The sequence below is a fragment of the Petromyzon marinus genome (genome assembly GCF_048934315.1).
Source record: "Petromyzon marinus isolate PM22_M1 ecotype Great Lakes invasive population chromosome 77 unlocalized genomic scaffold, UKy_Petmar_22M1.pri1.0 chr77_unloc.1, whole genome shotgun sequence".
NCBI lineage: Eukaryota > Metazoa > Chordata > Hyperoartia > Petromyzontiformes > Petromyzontidae > Petromyzon > Petromyzon marinus.
Window position 1 is genome coordinate 644647 of NW_027422621.1, and position 22768 is coordinate 667414.

General features: G+C 49.8%; 1 protein-coding gene across 1 annotated transcript in view; it reads left to right on the forward strand.

Moving 5' to 3' along the window:
• Positions 1 to 22768, forward strand: part of LOC116958423 (double C2-like domain-containing protein beta) — a 61666-nt gene that overhangs the window by 5622 nt on the left and 33276 nt on the right. The window contains 5 exon segments of the mRNA XM_076058581.1: positions 8762 to 8841; positions 15998 to 16072; positions 17837 to 17946; positions 19009 to 19135; positions 20636 to 20793. Coding sequence (XP_075914696.1) covers positions 8762 to 8841; positions 15998 to 16072; positions 17837 to 17946; positions 19009 to 19135; positions 20636 to 20793 — 550 coding nt within the window.

Genomic DNA, 22768 nt, shown 5'->3' on the forward strand with positions numbered 1-22768 from the left:
AGTCAGTCACTCAGTCAGTCACTCAGTCACTCAGTCACTCAGTCAGTCACTCAGTCACTCACTCAGTCACTCACTCAGTCACTCACTCAGTCAGTCACTCACTCAGTCACTCAGTCACTCAGTCAGTCACTCAGTCACTCAGTCACTCAGTTAGTCACTCAGTCAGTCACTCAGTCACTCAGTCAGTCACTCAGTCACTCACTCAGTCACTCACTCAGTCACTCAGTCACTCAGTCACTCACTCAGTCACTCACTCAGTCACTCAGTCACTCACTCACTCACTCAGTCACTCACTCACTCAGTCACTCAGTCAGTCACTCAGTCAGTCACTCAGTCAGTCACTCACTCAGTCACTCAGTCAGTCACTCAGTCACTCAGTCACTCAGTCACTCACTCAGTCACTCAGTCAGTCACTCAGTCACTCAGTCACTCAGTCACTCACTCAGTCACTCAGTCAGTCACTCAGTCACTCAGTCACTCAGTCAGTCACTCAGTCACTCACTCAGTCACTCAGTCAGTCACTCAGTCACTCAGTCACTCAGTCAGTCAGTCACTCAGTCACTCAGTCACTCAGTCAGTCACTCAGTCACTCAGTCAGTCACTCAGTCAGTCACTCAGTCACTCAGTCACTCACTCAGTCACTCAGTCAGTCACTCAGTCACTCAGTCACTCAGTCACTCAGTCAGTCACTCAGTCACTCACTCAGTCACTCAGTCAGTCACTCAGTCACTCAGTCACTCAGTCAGTCACTCAGTCAGTCACTCAGTCACTCAGTCACTCAGTCAGTCACTCAGTCACTCAGTCAGTCACTCAGTCAGTCACTCAGTCACTCAGTCAGTCACTCAGTCACTCACTCAGTCACTCAGTCACTCATTAACTCAGTCACTCAGTCAGTCACTCATTAACTCAGTCAGTCACTCAGTCACTCACTCACTCATTCACTCACTCAGTCACTCAGTCACTCACTCAGTCACTCACCCACTCAATCATTCACTCACTCAATCACTCACTCACGCACTCACTCACCCACTCAATCATTCACTCACCCACTCACTCACCCGCTCACTCACTCACTAACTAATTCATAGAGATCCATAGAGACCCATAGAGACCCATCGACACCCATAGAGACTCATAGACACCCATAGAGACCCATAGACACCCATAGAGACTCATAGAGACCCATAGACACCTATAGAGACTCATAGAGACCCATAGACACCCATAGAGACCCATAAAGACCCATAGACACCCATAGATCCCCATAGACACCCATAGAGACCCATAGAGACCCATAGAGACCCATAGACTCATAGACGCCCATAGATCCCCATAGACACCCATAGATCGCCATAGACACCCATAAACACCCATAGAGACCCATAGAGACCCATAGAGACCCATAGACACCCATAGACACCCATAGAGACCCATAGAAACTCATTGAGACTCATAGAGACCCAAAGAGACCCATAGAGACCCACGGAGACCCACGGAGACCCATAGAGACTCATAAAGATCCATAGAGACCCATAGAGACCCATAGAGACCCATAGACACCCATAGAGACCCATAGAGACCCATAGACACCCATAGAGACTCATTGACACCCATAGACACCCATAGAGACGCATAGACACCCATAGAGACCCATAGACACCCATAGAGACCCATAGAGACCCATAGACACCCATAGACACCCATAGAGACCCATAGAGACTCATAGAGACCCACACACATCCACAGAGACTCATAGAGACCCATAGAGACCCATAGAGACCCATAGACACCCATAGACACCTATAGAGACCCATAGAGACCCATAGAGACCCATAGACACCCATAGAGACCCATAGAGAACCATAGACACCCACAGAGACACATAGAGACTCATAGAGACCCATAGAGACCCATAGACACCCATAGAGACCCATAGAGACCCATAGACACCCATAGACACCCATAGAGACTCATAGACACCCATAGAGACCCATAGACACCCATAGAGACCCATAGACACCCATAGAGACCCATAGACACCCATAGACACCCATAGAGACTCATAGAGACCCATAGAGACCCATAGACACCCATAGAGACTCATAGTCACCCATAGAGACCCATAGACACCCATAGATACCCATAGCGACTCATAGAGACTCATAGAGACCCATAGACACCCACAGAGACCCATAGAGACCCATAGAGACTCATAGAGACCCATAGTCACCCATAGAGACCCATAGAGACCCATAGACAGCCATAGACACCCATAGAGACCCATAGAGACTCATAGACACCCATAGACACCCATACAGATCCATAGACACCCATAGACACCCATAGACACCCATACAGATCCATAGACACCTATAGAGACTCACAGAGACCCATAGACACCCATAGAGACTCATAGACACCCATAGACACCCATAGATACCCATAGCGACCCATAGAGACCCATAGACACCCATAGAGACTCATTGACACCCATAGACACCCATAGAGACGCATAGACACCCATAGAGACCCATAGACACCAATAGAGACCCATAGAGACCCATAGACACCCATAGAGACCCATAGAGACTCATAGAGACCCACACACATCCACAGAGACTCATAGAGACCCATAGAGACCCATAGAGACCCATAGACACCCATAGACACCTATAGAGACCCATAGAGACCCATAGAGACCCATAGACACCCATAGAGACCCATAGAGACCCATAGACACCCACAGAGACACATAGAGACTCATAGAGACCCATAGAGACCCATAGACACCCATAGAGACCCATAGAGACCCATAGACACCCATAGACACCCATAGAGACTCATAGACACCCATAGACACCCGTAGAGACCCATAGAGACCCATAGACACCCATAGACACCCATAGACACCCATAGAGACCCATAGAGACCCATAGACACCCATAGAGACCCATAGAGACCCATAGACACCCATAGAGACCCATAGAGACTCATAAACACCCATAGAGACTCATAGACACCCATAGAGACCCATAGAGACCCATAGAGACCCATAGACACCCATAGAGACCCATAGAGACCCATAGACACCCATAGAGACCCATAGAGACTCATAAACACCCATAGAGACTCATAGACACCCATAGAGACTCATAGAGACCCATAGTCACCCATAGAGACTCATAGACAACCATAGAGACCCATAGAGACCCATAGACACCCATAGACACCCATAGAGACTCATAGACACCCATAGAGACCCATAGACACCCATAGACACCCATAGAGACCCATAGACACCCATAGAGACCCATAGACACCCATAGAGACTCATATTGACCCATAGCGACTCATAGAGACCCATAGACACCCATAGACACCCATAGACACCCATAGAGACCCATAGACACCCATAGAGACCCATAGACACCCATAGAGACCCATAGACACCCATAGATACCCATAGCGACTCATAGCGACTCATAGAGACCCATAGAGACCCATAGACACCCATAGAGACCCATAGAGACCCATAGACACCCATAGACACCCATAGCGACTCATAGAGACCCAACAAATATACAGAGACTCATAGGCACTCGAAAGCTTCCATTAGAGACTACAAATATTCATGCACGAACACTCAACACACACTCTACACTGTGTCTGTGTGTGTGTCTGTGTGTGTGTCTGTGTGTGTGTCTGAGTCACTGTGTGTGTGTGTCACTGTGTGTTTGTGTCACTGTGTGTGTGTGTGTCACTGTGTGTGTGTCTGTGTGTGTGTCTGTGTGTGTGTGTGAGTCACTGTGTGTGTGTGTCACTGTGTGTTTGTGTCACTGTGTGTGTGTGTGTCACTGTGTGTGTGTCTGTGTGTGTGTCTGTGTGTGTGTGTGAGTCACTGTGTGTGTGTGTGAGTCACTGTGTGTTTGTGTCACTGTGTGTGTAGCGGTTAGCGCTACGCTGCGCTATGAACCTGGCGACCCGGGTTCGATTCCCGCTCACGGCCAACACCAGTGACGATTATCTGAACCGGTCCCGGGCCTCCCCTAGGTCGACTCAGCCTCAAATGAGTACCTGGTGCGGTGTGTAAACATTGCCACTGGGGAGACAAAGGCGGTCGGGCGTGGTGCTGGCCACCCACCCCCTCGTGTACCGTTCCGGCCTTCATAGGTGCTCGCTAACAGCACTTGCCCCAACAGTCTGTTAAGGCTATATGGGGGATCTTTGTCTTTGTTTGTAGTGCCTTCATAGGTGCTCGCTAACAGCACTTGCCCCTACAGTCTGTTAAGGCTATACGGGGGATCTTTATCTTTTTCTTTGTAGTGCTGAGCATTTCTGTGAGGTCCTGGGGGGAGGGAAAATCCCTCAGCCAGGAAAACATCGTGGCACAAAGTGAGGATGACCCTGCTGAGGCTGTGGTGCCTCAAATATTGGAAGAAGTCACTCCCTGTGAGTGGATGGCTGAGGTGCCATCTGTTGAGGAAGTACTGAAGGCAATCCGGAGTCTGAGACCAGGAAAGGCAGCGGGCAGAGATGATCTCCCAAGCGAAATGCCGAGGGAGGGTGGCGTTTGTGCACAGACTGCCCTATATGACATCATAACAACAGTCTGGACCACTGGACGGGTTCCGCAGGATTGGAAGGATGCCCTGGTGGTCCCCCTCTTTAAGAAGGGGGACCGCACAGACTGTAACAACTACAGGGGCATCTCACTCCTCAGTGTGCCGGGAAAGGTCCTGGCAAGGATTATTCAACATCGCCTTGCCAGGCACGCTGAGGAGAGGCTTGCGGAGCCCCAATGCGGTTTCAGGAAAGGGCGGTCCTGCACAGATGCCATATTTTCTGTCCGTCTGCTACAGCAGAGGTGTAGGGAATTCCAACAAGACCTACATCTCTGCTTTATTGACCAGGTCAAGGCCTAAGATACCATCAGTAGGCCTGGGCTCTGGGTTGTTCTTCGTGCTTTTGGAGTCCCTGACCCTCTGCTCACTATCATTAAGGACCTTCATGATGGTGAGCGGGCCCAGGTAAAACTACGTGGCCGGGAGTCAGAGCCATTCCCTGTAAACCTTGGGGTGTACAGTTCGTGAAGCCTTCAATAGCTGTACTGGGGAAATCTCCATTTGGTACAGATATAATGGGAGGCTAATCGATGCCCGGGTGCGGTCAAGGGATGGCTCCCTATTGCTCAACCACGTTATGTATGCCGATGATTTGGTAATAGCTGCTCATTCAGAGGAGGAGGTGGAGACGCTGCTGCTGAAACTGGAGCGTGCCACTAAGAGGTGGGGCCTTACCATCAGCCCCACCAAAACTAAGCACCTGCCTGGGTATTTTGTACCATCGGACACTCCACCCCCACAACTCCCAATCGGTGATGGGGCAGTTGTGGAGAGAGTGGAGAGTTTCCCATACCTGGGCAGTGTGCTTATGACCGGCTCCAGTTTAACAACAGAGGTCTCACTCCGAATCAGTCGAGCGGCAATATATTTTCATCGGTTGCGTAACGCTGTGTGGAAGCTACCTGGTCTGTCGCTCCGCACTAAGCTTCAGGTCTTCTCGGCCACAGTCATTCCCTCCCTTCTCTACGCTTGCGAAACGTGGACCCCCCTAATGGAACATCTTCGCCGGTTAGAAACATTTATGCTGGCCTGCCTACGATCTATCCTGGGTCTAACCAGGCTGGATTGTGTGAGGAGGTCACAAATCTTTGAAAGATCTGGGCAAGGTCCCATCGGTGAGCTCCTCCAGCAGGCAAGGCTGCGATGGCTGGGTCATGTAGCCCGCATGCCCAGCCACCGCATGCCGAAACAGCTTTTGTTCGGCTGGATCGAGGGGGCTAAACGGGCGCGGCACGGGCTAGAGAGGAGATGGAGTGATGTGGTACAGGAGGATGTGGAGCTTAGTGGACTTGCCGATGACTGGTACCAGCGGTGTCAAGATCGGCCTCTGTGGAGGAGGCTCGTGAAGGACGCTGCTACTGGGCAGTTGGAGGTAGTCGCCCTCCAACAACAACGGAGGGCGGAGGAGCGACGCTCACAACAACGAGCGGAGTGCCGGGTAGCTAAAGCACAGCAAGTTGGCACAGTAGGGGGCACAGGTGGTGCATCAGCCAGTCATCTCAGTCAGTCAACCCGTGGCACCTGGGTCTGCCCCATGACCTCCTGCCAGCGGGCGTTCGACACTTCACGTGGCCTCAGGGTGCACATAGCCTGGCACAAGCGTCGTGGTGACGTCACCGCCACTTAGTGGCGAATGGCGGTTGTTGTTGTTGTGTCTGTGTGTGTGTCACTGTGTGTGTTTGTAGTGTATCGTGTAGTGTAGTAGTGGTTAGTGCACTGTGTGTGTGTCACTGTGTGTGTGTATGTGTGTCTGCGTGTGTTTAGGAGTGGTGGGTGTAGTGGTTAGCGCTACGCTGCGCTACGAATCTGGCGACCCGAGTTCGATTCCCGCTCACGACCACCACCACTCAGTGACGATTCTCTGAACCGGTCCTGGGCCTCCTCTAGATCGACTCAGCCTCAAACGAGCTAACTGGTGTAGTGGTGGTGGTGTTGTGGTGGTGGTGTAGTGGTGGTGGTGTAGTGGTGGTGTAGTGGTGGTGGTGTAGTGGTGGTGGTGTAGTAGTGGTGTAGTGGTGGTGGTGTAGTGAACATCGCAACCGCTGGGAGAGAGACAAAGACGGCCGGGCGTGGTGGTGCTGGTGGCCACCCCCTCTGTGTGTAGCCACAGTGCCGGTAGCCTTCATAGACGCTGCTGCTGCTACTCGCTACTAGCAGCACTTGCTCCTACAGCCCTGTTAGAGGCTACCTGGGGGAGCTTTGTCTGTGTGTGTGTCATAGGTAGTGCTACTCGCTACTCTCAGCACTTGCTCCTACAGCCCTGCTAGAGGCTACCTGGGGGAGCTTTGTCTGTGTGTGTCTTCGTCTTGCGCGGCTTAGTAATAGGATTAGGAGGGAGCCCTGTGTTTGTGTGTGTGTGTCTGTGTGTGTGTGTATGTGTGTGTGTATGTGTGTGTGTCTGTGTGTGTGTGTATGTGTGTGTGTATGTGTGTGTGTGTGTCTCTGTGTGTGTTTGTGTGTGTGTGTGTCTGTGTGTGTGTCTGTGTGTGTGTGTCTGTGTGTGTGTGTATGTGTGTGTGTATGTGTGTGTGTGTCTGTGTGTGTGTGTGTATGTGTGTGTGTATGTGTGTGTGTGTCTCTGTGTGTGTTTGTGTGTGTGTGTGTCTGTGTGTGTGTCTGTGTGTGTGTGTCTGTGTGTGTGTGTCTGTGTGTGTGTCTGTGTGTGTGTGTTACTGTGAGTGTGTGTGACTGTGTGTGTCTGTGTGTGTGTGTCTGTGTGTGTGTGTGTGTCTGGGTGTGTGTCTGTGTGTGTGTGTCTGTGTGTGTGTTTGTGTGTGTGTGTGTCTGTGTGTGTGTATGTATGTGTGTGTATGTGTGTGTGTATGTGTGTGTGTGTATATGTGTGTGTGTGTGTCTGTGTGTGTGTCTGTGTGTGTGTATGTGTGTGTCTATGTGTGTGTGTGTATGTGTGTGTGTATGTGTGTGTATGTGTGTGTTTGTGTGTGTGTATGTGTGTGTCTGTGTGTGTGTGTCTGTGTGTCTGTGTGTGTGTCTGTGTGTGTGTGTCTGTGTGTCTGTGTGTGTGTCTGTGTGTGTGTCTGTGTGTGTGTCTGTGTGTGTGTGTCTGTGTGTGTGTGTCTGTGTGTGTGTGTGTCTGTGTGTGTGTATGTGTGTGTGTGTGTCTGTGTGTGTGTATGTGTGTGTGTGTCTGTGTGTGTGTATGTGTGTGTGTGTCTGTGTGTGTGTGTATGTGTGTGTGTATGTGTGTGTGTGTCTGTGTGTGTGTATGTGTGTGTGTATGTGTGTGTGTATGTGTGTGTGTATGTGTGTGTGTATGCGTGTGTGTCTGTGTGTGTGTTTGTGTGTGTATGTGTGTGTGTCTGTGTGTGTGTGTCTGTGTGTCTGTGTGTGTGTGTCTGTGTGTGTGTCTGTGTGTGTCTGTGTGTGTGTTTGTGTGTGTGACTGTGTGTGTCTGTGTGTGTGTGTGTTGAATGTATATATAGTGTGTGTGTGTAAGTGTGAATGTATGTATGTGTAGTGTCTGTGTGTGTCTGTGTGTGTGTGTCTGTGTGTGTGTCTGTGTGTGTGTCTGTGTGTGTCTGCGTGTGTGTCTGCTTGTGTGTCTGTCTGTGTGTGACTGTGTGTGTGTCTGTGTATGTGTGACTGTGTGGGTGTCTGTGTGTCTGTGTGTGTGTCTGTGTGTGTGTGTGTCTGTGTGTGTGTGTCTGCGTTCGACACTTCGCGTGGCCTCAAGGTGCACATGGCCTGGCACAAGCCTCGTGGTGACGTCACCGCCACTTAGTGGCGAAAGGCTGTTGTTGTTGTTGTTGTCTATGTGTGTGTGTGTAAGTGTGTGTGACTGTGTGTGTGTCTGTGTGTGTGACTGTGTGTCTGTGTGTGTCTGTGTATGTGTGTGACTGTGTGTGTCTGTGTGTGTGTGACTGTGTGTGTGTCTGTGTGTGTGTGACTGTGTGTGTGTCTGTGTGACTGTGTGTGTGTCTGTGTGTGTGACTGTGTGTGTCTGTGTGTGTGACTGTGTGTGTGTGTGTCTGTGTGTGTGTGTCTGTGTGTGTGTCTGTGTGTGGCTGTGTGTGTGTGTGACTGTGTGTGTGTCTGTGTGTGTGACTGTGTGTGTCTGTGTGTGTGTGACTGTGTGTGTGTGTGACTGTGTGTGTGTCTGTGTGTGTGTCTGACTGTAGCGACACTGGGAACGCTAGAGTTCAGTCTGCTATTCGACCAGGAGAACAGCGCCTTACATTGTACCGTGGCGCGTGGCAAGGTGACTCACCAAAAACTCACCAACTCACTCACCAATTCACCAACTCACTCAACAATTCATTCACCCACTCACCAACTCACCAGCCAATTCACCAACTCACTCATCAACTCATTCACCAACTCACCCACCCACTCACCAACTCACCAGCCAATTCACCAACTCACTCAACAACTCATTCACCAACTCACCCACCCACTCACCAACTCACCAGCCAATTAACCAACTCACTCACCAACTCATCCACTCACTCAAAAACTCACCCACCCACCACTCACCTACTCACCAACTCGCTCACTAACTCACCAACTCACTCACAAATTCACAAACTCACTCACCAACTTTCTCACCAACTCACCAGCTCACCATCATCATCAACAACACCATCATCATCACCATCATCACCACCACCATCATCATCACCATCATCACCACCATCACCACAATCATCACCGTCACCACCATCATCATCATCACCATCATCACCACCATCATCACCACCATCATCACCATCACCACCACCATCACCACCATCATCACCACCACCATCACCACCATCATCACCACCATCATCACCACCACCATCACCACCATCATCACCACCATCATCACCACCACCATCACCACCATCATCACCACCACCATCACCACCATCATCATCACCATCACCACCACCACCATCACCACCACCACGACCACCATCACCACCACCATCACCATCATCACTATCATCACCACCATCATCACCATCACCAACATCACCATCGCCACCATCATCATCACCATCACCACCATCACCACCATCACCACCATCACGACCACCATCACCACCACCATCATCAGTATCATTACCACCATCATCACCATCACCACCATCACCATCGCCACCATCATCATCATCACCACCACCACCATCACCACCATCACCACCACCATTACCATCATCACAATCACAATCACCACCACCATCATCACCACCATCATCACCACCACCATCACCACCACCATCACCACCATCATCACCACCACCACCATCACCACCATCATCACCATCACCACCATCACCATCATCATCAAGATCACCACCATCACCACCATCACCACCATCACCATCACCACCACCATCATCACCACCATCACCACCATCACCACCACCATTTCCATCATCACCATCACCATCATCACAATCACCACCATCATCACCATCACCACCACTATCATCATCACGATCACCACCATCACCACCACCATCACGATCACCACCATCATCACCGGCGCTCTCAAAGATGTCTCCGTGTGGAGGCAGGAGGGTGAGTGGAGGTGCATAGAGACCCATAGACACCCATAGAGACCCATAGAGACCCATAGACACCCATAGAGACCCATAGAGACCCATAGACACCCGTAGACACCCATATAGACTCATAGACACCCATAGAGACTCATAGACACCCATAGAGACCCATAGACACCCATAGACACCCATATAGACTCATAGACACCCATAGAGACTCATAGACACCCATAGAGACCCATAGAGACTCATAGAGACCCATAGACACCCATAGACACCCATAGAGACCCATAGACACCCATAGAGACCCATAGACACCCATAGAGACCCATAGACACCCATAGAGACCCATAGACACCCATAGAGACCCATAGACACCCATAGAGACTCATAGAGACCCATAGACACCCATTGAGACCCATAGAGACTCATAGACACCCATAGAGATCCATAGACACCCATAGAGACCCATAGAGACCCATAGAGACTCATAGACACCCATAGACACCCATATAGACTCATAGACACCCATAGAGACTCATAGACACCCATAGAGACCCATAGACACCCATAGACACCTATAGACACCCATATAGACTCATAGACACCCATAGAGACCCATAGACACCCATAGAGACCGATAGACACCCATAGACACCCATAGAGACCCATAGACACCCATAGAGACCCATAGGCACCCATAGAGACCCATAGACACCCATAGAGACCCATAGACACCCATAGAGACCCATAGACACCCATAGAGACCCATAGACACTCATAGACACCCATAGAGACCCATAGAGACCCATAGACACCCATAGAGACCCATAGACACCCATAGACACCCATAGAGACCCATAGACACCCATAGAGACCCATAGACACCCATAGAGACCCATAGACACCCATAGAGACCCATAGAGACCCATAGACACCCATAGACACCCATAGAGACCCATAGACACCCATAGAGACCTATAGATACCCATAGACACCCATAGAGACCCATAGAGACCCATAGACACCCATAGAGACCCATAGACACCCATAGACACCCATAGAGACCCATACACACCCATAGATACCCATAGACACCCATAGAGACCCATAGACACCCATAGACACCCATAGAGACCCATAGAGACCCATAGACACCCATAGAGACCCATAGACACCCATAGAGACCCATAGACACCCATAGACACCCATATAGACTCATAGACACCCATAGAGACTCATAGACACCCATAGACACCCATAGAGACTCATAGACACCCATAGACACCCATAGAGACCCATAGACACCCATAGAGACCCATAGAGACCCATAGACACCCATAGAGACCCATAGAGACCCATAGAGACTCATAGAGACCCATAGAGACCCATAGACACCCATAGAGACTCATAGAGACCCATAGAGACTCATAGAGACTCATAGAGACCCATAGACACCCATAGAGACTCATAGAGACTCATAGAGACCCATAGACACCCATAGAGACCCATAGAGACCCATAGAGACTCATCGACACCCATAGAGACCCATAGAGACCCATAGAGACCCATCAACACCCATAGACACCCAAAGACACCCATAGAGACCCATAGACACCCATAGAGTGGGTCTCAATGAGTGTGGGTCTCTGTGGGTCTCTGTGAGTGTGGGTCTCTGTGGGTCTCTGTGAGTGTGGGTCTCTATGAGTGTGAGTCTCTATGAGTGTGGGTCTCTGTGGGTCTCTGTGGGTCTCTATGAGTGTGGGTTTCTGTGGGTCTCTATGAGTGTGGGTCTCTGTGAGTCTCTATGAGTGTGGGTCTCTGTGAGTCTCTATGAGTGTGGGTCTCTGTGGGTCTCTATGAGTGTGGGTCTCTATGAGTGTGGGTCTCTGTGGGTCGCTATGGGTCTCTATGAGTGTGAGTCTCTATGAATCTCTATGAGTGTGGGTCTCTGTGGGTCTCTGTGGGTCTCTTTGGGTCTCTGTGGGTCTCTATGAGTGTGGGTCTCTGTGGGTCTCTATGAGTGTGGGTCTCTGTGGGTCTCTATGAGTGTGGGTCTCTGTGGGTCGCTATGGGTCTCTATCAGTGTGAGTCTCTATGAGTGTGGGTCTCTGTGAGTCTCTATAAGTGTGAGTCTCTATGAATCTCTATGAGTGTGGGTCTCTGTGGGTCTCTGTGGGTCTCTTTGGGTCTCTGTGGATCTCTATGAGTGTGGGTCTCTGTGAGTCTCTATGAGTGTGGGTCTCTGTGGGTCTCTATGAGTGTGAGTCTCTGTGGGTCTCTATGAGTGTGGGTCTCTATGAGTGTGGGTCTCTATGGGTCTCTATGAGTGTGGGTCTCTATGAGTGTGGGTCTCTATGAGTGTGGGTCTCTGTGGGTCTCTATGAGTGTGGGTCTCTGTGGGTCTCTATGAGTGTGGGTCTCTATGAGTGTGGGTCTCTATGAGTGTGAATCTCTGTGGGTCTCTATGAGTGTGGGTCTCTCTGAGTGTGAGTCTCTGTGGGTCTCTATGAGTGTGGGTCTCTGTGGGTCTCTATGAGTGTGAGTCTCTGTGGGTCTCTAAGAGTGTGGGTCTCTATGAGTGTGGCTCTCTATGGGTCTCTACGAGTGTGGGTCTCTATGAGTGTGGGTCTCTATGAGTGTGGGTCTCTGTGGGTCTCTATGAGTGTGGGTCTCTGTGGGTCTCTATGAGTGTGGGTCTCTATGAGTGTGGGTCTCTATGAGTGTGAATCTCTGTGGGTCTCTATGAGTGTGGGTCTCTATGAGTGTGAGTCTCTGTGGGTCTCTATGAGTGTTAGTCTCTATGAGTGTGAGTCTCTGTGGGTCTCTGTGGGTCTGTATGAGTGTGGGTCTCTGTGGGTCTCTATGGGTCTCTATGAGTGTGAGTCTCTGTGGGTCTCTATGAGTGTGAGTCTCTGTGGGTCTCTATGAATATGGGCCTCTGTGGGTCTCTATGGGTCTCTATGAGTGTGAGTCTCTATGAGTGTGAGTCTCTGTGGGTTTCTATGGGTCTCTATGAGTGTGGGTCTCTGTGGGTCTCTATGAGTGTGGGTCTCTGTGGGTCTCTGTGTGTCTCTATGAGTGTGAGTCTCTGTGGGTCTCTATGAGTGTGGGTCTCTGTGGGTCTCTATGAGTGTGAGTCTCTATGAATCTCTATGAGTATGAGTCTCTGTGGGTCTCTGTGGGTCTCTATGAGTGTGAATCTCTATGAATCTCTATGAGTGTGAATCTCTATGAGTGTGAGTCTCTATGAATCTCTATGAGTGTGAGTCTCTGTGGGTCTCTATGAGTGTGTGTCTCTGTGGGTCTCTATGAGTGTGAATCTCTATGAATCTCTATGAGTGTGAATCTCTATGAATCTCTATGAGTGTGAATCTCTATGAGTGTGGGTCTCTATGAATCTCTATGAGTGTGACTCTCTATGAGTGCTTCTATGAACGTCAAGACAGTGATGATGACATAGGTCACGTGGTCGAGTTGCTATCACCATGGTGACGTTCACGTCGCTAATGACTAAAGAGTGACGCGGCTGCGACAATTAGCATTGTTTAGTTTACACACACAGACACAGTCACACACACACACAGTCACACACACACACAGTCACACATACACACACACATACACACACACAGACACACATACACACATACACACACATACACACATACACACAGTCACACACACACACATACACACACATACACACACACATACACACATACACACATACATACACACACAGTCACACATACACACAGACACACACACACACATACACACACATACACACACATACACACACATACACATAGTCACACACACATACACACATACACACACATACATACACACAGACACACACACACAGTCACACACACACATAGTCACACACACACAGTTACACACACACATACACACATACACACACACATACACACACACAGACATACACACACACAGTCACACATACACATACACAGTCACACACACACAGTCACACACACACACATACACACACACAGACACACAGACACACACACAGACACACACATATACATACACACACATATACACACAGTCACACAGACACACAGACACACACACATACATACACACACAGACAGACACACAGACACACACACAGACACACACATATACATACACACACATACACACAGTCACACACACAGACACACACACACATACACACACATACACACAGTCACACAGACACACACACAGTCACACACACACACATACACACACAGACACACAGACACACACACAGACACACACATATACATACACACACATACACACAGTCACACACACAGACACACATACATACACACATACATACACACACAGTCACACATAGTCACACACACACAGACACACACACATACATACACAGTCACACACACACATACACACATACACAGTCACACACACATACACACAGACACACACACATACACACACATATACACACACACAGACACACACACACAGTCACACACATACACAGACACACACAGACACACACATACATACACACACACACACACAGTCACACACATACACAGACACACACACACAGACACACACATACATACACACACACAGTCACACACATACACAGACACACACACACAGACACACACACATACACACACAGACACATACATACACACACAGACACACAGACACACACACATACACACACATACACACAGTCACACAGTCACACACACAGACACACATACATACACACATACATACACACACAGTCACACATAGTCACACACACACACAGACACACACACATACATACACAGTCACACACACACACATACACACATACACAGTCACACACACATACACACACACACAGACACACACACATACACACACATATACACACACACTCAGACACACACACACACAGACACACACACATACACACAGACACACACACACACAGACACACAGTCACACACACAGACACACACACACACACAGACACACACACACAGACATACACACATACACACACACATACACACATACACAGTCACACACACACACAGACACATACATACACACACACAGACATACACACACAGACGCACATACATACACACACAGACACACAGACACACACACAGACACAGTCACACAGACACACAGTTACACGCAGACACACACACACAGACACACACACAGACACACACACACATACACACAGTTACACACACACAGACACAGTCACACAGACACACAGTTACACACACACATACACACACAGACACACACATACACACTCACACACAGTTACACACAGTCACACATACACACACACATACACACATACACACACACAGTCACACACACACAGTCACACACACACACAGTCACACACACACATACATACACACACAGTCACACACACACAGTCACACACACATACAGACACACACACAGACACACGCACACACAGATACACACACAGACACACACACACATACAGTCACACACACAAACACATACACACACAGTTACACACAGACACAGTCACACACACACACAGTTACACACACACATACACACACAGTCACACACACATACACACACAGATACACACACACAGTCACACACACACAGACACACACACACACAGATACACACACACAGTCACACATACACACACACACACAGTCACACACACAGACACACACACATACAGTCACACATACACACACACACAGTCACACACACAGACACACACACACAGACACACACACACAGACACACACACACACACAGTGCGCTAACCGCTGCACCACCGCTCCTCTCCTGCAGGGCCTCAAGGCGATGGACTCGAACGGGCTGGCCGACCCCTACGTGAAGCTGTACTTGCTACCCGGGGCTAGCAAGGTGAAACCAGCAGCATCATCAGCAGTACCAGCAGCACCAGCAGCTGTAGTAGTGGTAGCAGCATCATCAGCAGTACCAGCAGCACCAGCAGCAGTAGCATCATCATCAGTGGCATCATCATCATCAGCAATAGCATCATCATCAGTAGCATCATCAGCAGCAGTAGCATCATCATCAGTAGTAGTAGCATCATCATCATCATCAGCAGTAGCATCATCATCATCAGCAGCAGTAGCATCATCATCAGTAGTAGTAGCATCATCATCATCAGTGGCATCATCATCATCAGTAGTAGCATCATCATCATCAGTGGCATCATCATCATCAGTGGCATCATCATCATCAGTAGTAGTAGCATCATCATCAGTCGCATCATCATCATCATCATCAGTAGTAGTATCATCATCATCAGTAGTAGTATCATCATCATCAGCAGTAGTAGTAGCATCATCATCAGTGGCATCATCATCATCATCAGTAGTAGCATCATCATCATCAGTAGTAGCATCATCGTCATCATCATCAGTAGCATCATCAGTAGTAGCATCATCATCATCAGTAGTAGCATCATCGTCATCATCATCAGTAGCATCATCAGTAGTAGCATCATCATCATCAGTAGTAGTAGCATCATCATCAGTAGTAGTAGCATCATCATCAGCAGCAGTAGTAGTAGCATCATCAGTAGTAGTATCATCATCATCAGTAGTAGTATCATCATCATCATCAGTAGTAGCATCATCATCAGTAGTAGCATCATCATCAGTATCATCATCAGTAGTAGTATCATCATCATCAGTAGTAGCATCATCATCAGTAGTAGCATCATCATCAGTAGAAGTAGTAGTAGCATCATCAGTAGTAGTATCATCATCAGCAGTAGTAGTAGCATCATCATCATCATCAGTAGTAGCATCATCATCATCATCAGTAGTAGCATCATCAGCAGCAGTAGCATGGTCATCAGCAGCAGTAGTAGTAGCATCATCAGCAGCATTATCAGCATCATTATCAGCATCATCATCATCATCAGCAGCAGCAGCAGCATCATCAGCAGCAGTAGTAGTAGCATCATCATCAGCAGTAGTAGCATCATCAGCAGTAGTAGTATCATCATCAGCAGTAGTAGTATCATCATCAATAGTAGTAGCATCATCATCATCATCAGTAGCATCATCAGTAGTAGTAGCATGGTCATCATCATCATCAGTAGCATCATCATCATCAGTAGTAGCATCATCAGTAGTAGTAGCATCATCATCATCAGTAGTAGCATCATCAGCAGTAGTAGTATCATCATCATCAGCAGTAGTAGTAGTATCATCATCATCAACAGTAGTATCATCAGCAGCAGTAGTAGCATCATCATCAATAGTAGTAGCATCATCATCATCAGTAGCAGTAGCATCATCAGCATCATCATCGTCAGCAGCAGTAGTAGTAGCATCATGATGATCATCAGTAGTAGTATCATCATCATCAGTAGTAGCATCATGATCATCATCAGTAGTAGTATCATCATCAGTAGTAGCATCATCATCATCAGCATCATCATCAGCATCATCAGCATCAGCAGCATCATCATCAGCAGCAGCAGCAGTAGTAGCACCATGATCATGATCATCATCAGTAGTAGTATCATCATCATCAGTAGTAGCATCATCAGCATCATCATCATCAGCATCATCACCATCATCATCATCAGCAGCATCACCATCATCACCATCATCAGCATCATCATCATGAGCAGCGCTGTTGCCCCAGGCTACGAAGCTACGCACGAAGACCCTGAGGAACACTCTGAACCCAGCGTGGAATGAGACGCTTACCTACTACGGAATCACGGATGATGACTTGTTACGCAAGACTCTAAGGTGGACTCCTTCAGTCATTCCCTCTGTCGTTCACTCAGTCAGTCACTCAGTCACTCAGTCGTTCACTCAGTCAGTCACTCAGTCACTCAGTCACTCACTCAGTCACTCAGTCACTCACTCAGTCGTTCACTCAGTCACTCAGTCACTCAGTCAGTCACTCAGTCACGCACTCAGTCACGCACTCAGTCACTCATTCAGTCACTCACGCACTCACTCAGTCATTCACTCAGTCACTCAGTCACTCACTCACTCAGTCACTCAGTCACTCACTCACGCACTCAGTCACTCACTCACTCAGTCATTCACTCACGCACTCACTCAGTCATTCACTCAGTCACTCAGTCACTCACTCACTCTGTTGTTCAGTCACTCAGTCACTCACTCAGGCACTCACTCAGGCACTCACTCAGTCACTCACTCAGTCACTCACTCACGCACTCACTCAGTCATTCACTCACCCACTCACCCACTCACTCAGTCACTCAGTCACGCACTCAGTCACCCACCCACTCACCCACTCACTCACTCACTCACCCACTCACTCACCCACTCACCCACTCACTCACTCACTCACCCACTCAGTCACTCACCCACTCACCCACTCACTCACTCACCCACTCACTCACTCACCCACTCAGTCACTCACCCACTCACCCACTCACTCACTCACCCACTCACTCACTCAGTCACTCAGTCACTCACTCTCCCACTCACCCTGATGATGATGTGGCTGATGATGTTGATTATGATGATGTTGATGATGTTGATGATGATAATGTTGATGATGTTGATGATGATGTTGATGATGATGTTGATGATGTTGATGATGTTGATGTTGATGATGATGATGTTGATGATGATGTTGATGATGATGTTGTTGATGATGTTGATGATGTTGATGATGATGTTGATGATGTTGATTATGATGATGTTGATGATGTTGATGATGATGTTGATGATGATGTTGATGATGTTGTTGATGATGATGATGTTGTTGATGATGATGTTGATGATGATGATTTTGATGATGTTGATGATGATGATGATGTTGTTGTTGTGTAGGATCTCTGTTTACGATGAGGACAAGCTAGGCCACAACGAGTGTATCGGGGAGACACGAGTCCCACTCAAGAGACTCAACCCGAATCAGACGAGGAGCTACAACATTTGTCTGGAGAGACAGCTTCCTGTTAGTGGGGGGGGTGGTGGTGGGTGGTGGGGGGGGGGGGGGTGGGGGGGGTGGTGGGTGGGTGGGTGGGTGAGTGAGTGGGTGAGTGAGTGGGTGAGTGAGTGGGTGAGTGAGTGAGTGGGTGAGTGAGTGAGTGGGTGAGTGAGTGAGTGGGTGAGTAGGTGAGTGAGTGAGTGAGTGGGTGGGTGAGTGAGTGGGTGGGTGGGTGGGTGAGTGGGTGGGTTGGTTAGTGAGTGGGTGGGTGAGTGGGTGGGTGAGTGGGTGGGTGAGTGGGTGGGTGAGTGGGTGGGTGGGTGAGTGAGTGGGTGGGTGGGGGGTGAGTGAGTGGGTGAGTGAGTGAGTGAGTGGGTGGGTGAGTGGGTGGGTGGGTGGGTGAGTGGGTGAGTGAGTGGGTGGGTGAGTGGGTGGGTGGGTGAGTGGGTGAGTGAGTGAGTGGATGAGTGAGTGAGTGGGTGAGTGAGTGAGTGGGTGAGTAGGTGAGTGAGTGAGTGGGTGGGTGGGTGGGTGAGTGAGTGGGTGGGTGGGTGGGTGAGTGGGTGGGTTGGTTAGTGAGTGGGTGGGTGAGTGGGTGGGTGAGTGGGTGGGTGGGTGAGTGAGTGGGTGGGTGGGGGGGTGAGTGAGTGGGTGAGTGAGTGAGTGAGTGGGTGGGTGGGTGAGTGGGTGGGTGGGTGAGTGGGTGAGTGAGTGGGTGGGTGAGTGGGTGGGTGGGTGAGTGGGTGAGTGAGTGAGTGGGTGAGTGAGTGAGTGGGTGAGTGAGTGAGTGGGTGAGTAGGTGAGTGAGTGAGTGGGTGGGTGGGTGGGTGAGTGAGTGGGTGGGTGGGTGGGTGAGTGGGTGGGTTGGTTAGTGAGTGGGTGGGTGAGTGGGTGGGTGAGTGGGTGGGTGGGTGAGTGAGTGGGTGGGTGGGTGAGTGGGTGGGTGGGTGGGTGAGTGGGTGAGTGAGTGGGTGGGTGACTGGGTGGGTGGGTGGGTGAGTGGGTGAGTGAGTGAGTGGGTGGGTGAGTGGGTGGGTGGGTGAGTGGGTGGGTGAGTGGGTGAGTGGGTGGGTGAGTGAGTGAGTGAGTGGGTGAGTGGGTGAGTGGGTGGGTGAGTGGGTGGGTGAGTCGGTGAGTGAGTGGGGTGGGTGGGTGAGTGAGTGGGTGAGTGAGTGGGTGGGTGAGTGGGTGAGTGGGTGGGTGAGTGAGTGAGTGAGTGGGTGAGTGGGTGAGTGGGTGGGTGAGTGGGTGGGTGAGTGGGTGAGTGAGTGGGGTGGGTGGGTGAGTGAGTGGGTGAGTGAGTGGGTGAGTGAGTGGGTGAGTGAGTGTGTGGTGAGTGGGTGAGTGAGTGAGTGAGTGGGTGAGTGAGTGGATGAGTGAGTGGGTGAGTGAGTGGGTGAGTGGGTGAGTGAGTAGGTGAGTGAGTTAGTGGATGAGTGAGTGAGTGAGTGGGTGAGTGGTTGAGTGGTTGAGTGAGTAGGTGAGTGAGTGAGTGAGTCCACCCCTACCCACGGTGATCGCCCACAGGTGGACAAGGGCGAGGAGGCGGCTGCGGAGGAGCGGGGTCGGATCCTGATCTCGCTCCGCTACAGCACGCAGAGGGGTGGACTCGTGGTGGGAGTCGTCCGCTGCGTCCACCTCGCAGCCATGGACGCCAACGGATACTCAGATCCCTTCGTCAAGATGTGGGTGACTCTGAGGGTGACTCTGTGGGTGACTCTTTGGGTGACTCTGTGGGTGACTCTGTGGGTGACTCTGTGGGTGACTCTGTCACTGTGGGTGACTCTGTGGGTGATCGCGTGATTGGGTGAGTGAGTGAGTGAGTGGGTGGGTGAGTGGGTGGGTGAGTGGGTGGGTGAGTGGGTGACTCTCTGAGTAGGTGAGTGAGTGGGTGAGTGAGCGGGTGAGTGGGTGAGTGAGTTGGTGAGTGAGTGTGTAGGTGAGTGAGTGAGTGGGTGAGTGAGTGAGTGGGTGTGTAGGTGAGTGAGTAGGTGAGTGAGTAGGTGAGTGAATGAGTGTGTAGGTGAGTGAGTAGGTGAGTGAGTAGGTGAGTAGGTGAGTGAGTGTGTAGGTGAGTGGGTGAGTGGGTGAGTGAGTGAGTGGATGAGTGAGTGAGTCGGTGAGAGTGTGAGTGAGTGAGTGGGTGAGTGAGTAGGTGAGTGAGTGAGTGGGTGAGTGAGTAGGTGAGTAGGTGAGTAGGTGAGTGGGTGAGTGAGTGAGTAGGTGAATGAGTGGGTGAGTGCGTGAGTAGGTGAGTGAATGTGTGAGTGAGTGAGTGGGTGAGTGAGTGTGTGAGTGGATGAGTGAGTGAGTGAGTAGGTGAGTGAGTGAGTAGGTGAGTGGATGAGTGAGTGAGTAGGTTAGTGGGTGAGTGAATGTGAGTGAGTGAGTAGGTGAGTATGTGAGTAGGTGAGTGTGTGAATGAGTGAGTGAGTAGGTGAGTGAGTGAGTGAGTTGGTGAGTGAGTGTGTGAGTAGGTGAGTGAGTGAGTCTGTGAGTGAGCAAATGAGTAGGTGAGTGAGTGGTTGAGTGAGTAGGTGAGTGAGTGAGTAGGTGAGTGAGTGAGTGGTGAGTGAGTATGTGAATATGTGAGTAGGTGAGTAGGTGAGTGAGTGAGTAGGTGAGCGAGTGGGTGGGTGAGTGAGTATGTGAGTATGTATGTAGGTGAGTGTGTGAGTGTGTGAGTGTGTGAGTGAGTAGGTGAGTGAGTGGGTGGGTGAGTGAGTAGGTGAGTAGGTGAGTGTGTGAGTGAGTGAGTGGTGAGTGATAATGTGAGTAGGTGAGTAGGTGAGTGTGTGAGTGAGTGAGTAGGTGAGTGAGTGGGTGGGTGAGTGAGTAGGTGAGTAGGTGAGTGTGTGAGTGAGTGAGTAGGTGAGTGAGTAGGTGAGTGAGTGGGTGAGTGGGTGAGTGAGTGAGTAGGTGATTAGGTAAGTGAGTGAGTATGTGAGTAGGTGAGTAGGTGAGTGAGTAGGTGAGTAGGTGAGTGAGTGAATGAGTGGGTGGGTGAGTGAGTAGTTGAGTAGGTGAGTGAGTGGATGAGTGAGTGATTGAGTAGGTGAGTATGTGAGTAGGTGAGTGAGTAGGTGAGTAGGTGAGTGAGTGAGTGGTGAGTATGTGAGTGAGTGAGTGAGTAGGTGAGTAGGTGAGTGTGTGAGTGAGTGAGTGGTGAGTGAGTAGGTGATTAGTTGAGTAGGTGAGTGAGTGAGTGAGTGGTGAGTTTTTGAGTAGGTGAGTGAGTGAGTAGGTGAGTGATTGAGTAGGTGAGTATGTGAGTAGGTGAGTGAGTGAGTAGGTGAGTGAGTAGGTGAGTAGTTGAGTAGGTGAGTGAGTGAGTGAGTGGTGAGTATGTGAGTAGGTAAGTGAGTGGATGAGTGAGTGATTGAGTAGGTGAGTATGTGAGTAGGTGAGTGAGTGAGTAGGTGAGTGAGTAGGTGAGTAGGTGAGTCTGTGAGTGAGTGAGTGGTGAGTATGTGAGTAGGTGAGTGAGTGGGTGAGTGGTGAGTGAGTAGGTGAGTAGGTGAGTGAGTGGGTGAGTGAGTAGTTGAGTAGGTGAGTGAGTAGGTGAGTGTGTGAGTGAGTGGTGAGTGAGTAGGTGATTAGTTGAGTATGTGAGTGAGTGAGTGAGTAGGTGAGTGAGTGGGTGGGTGAGTGAGTATGTGA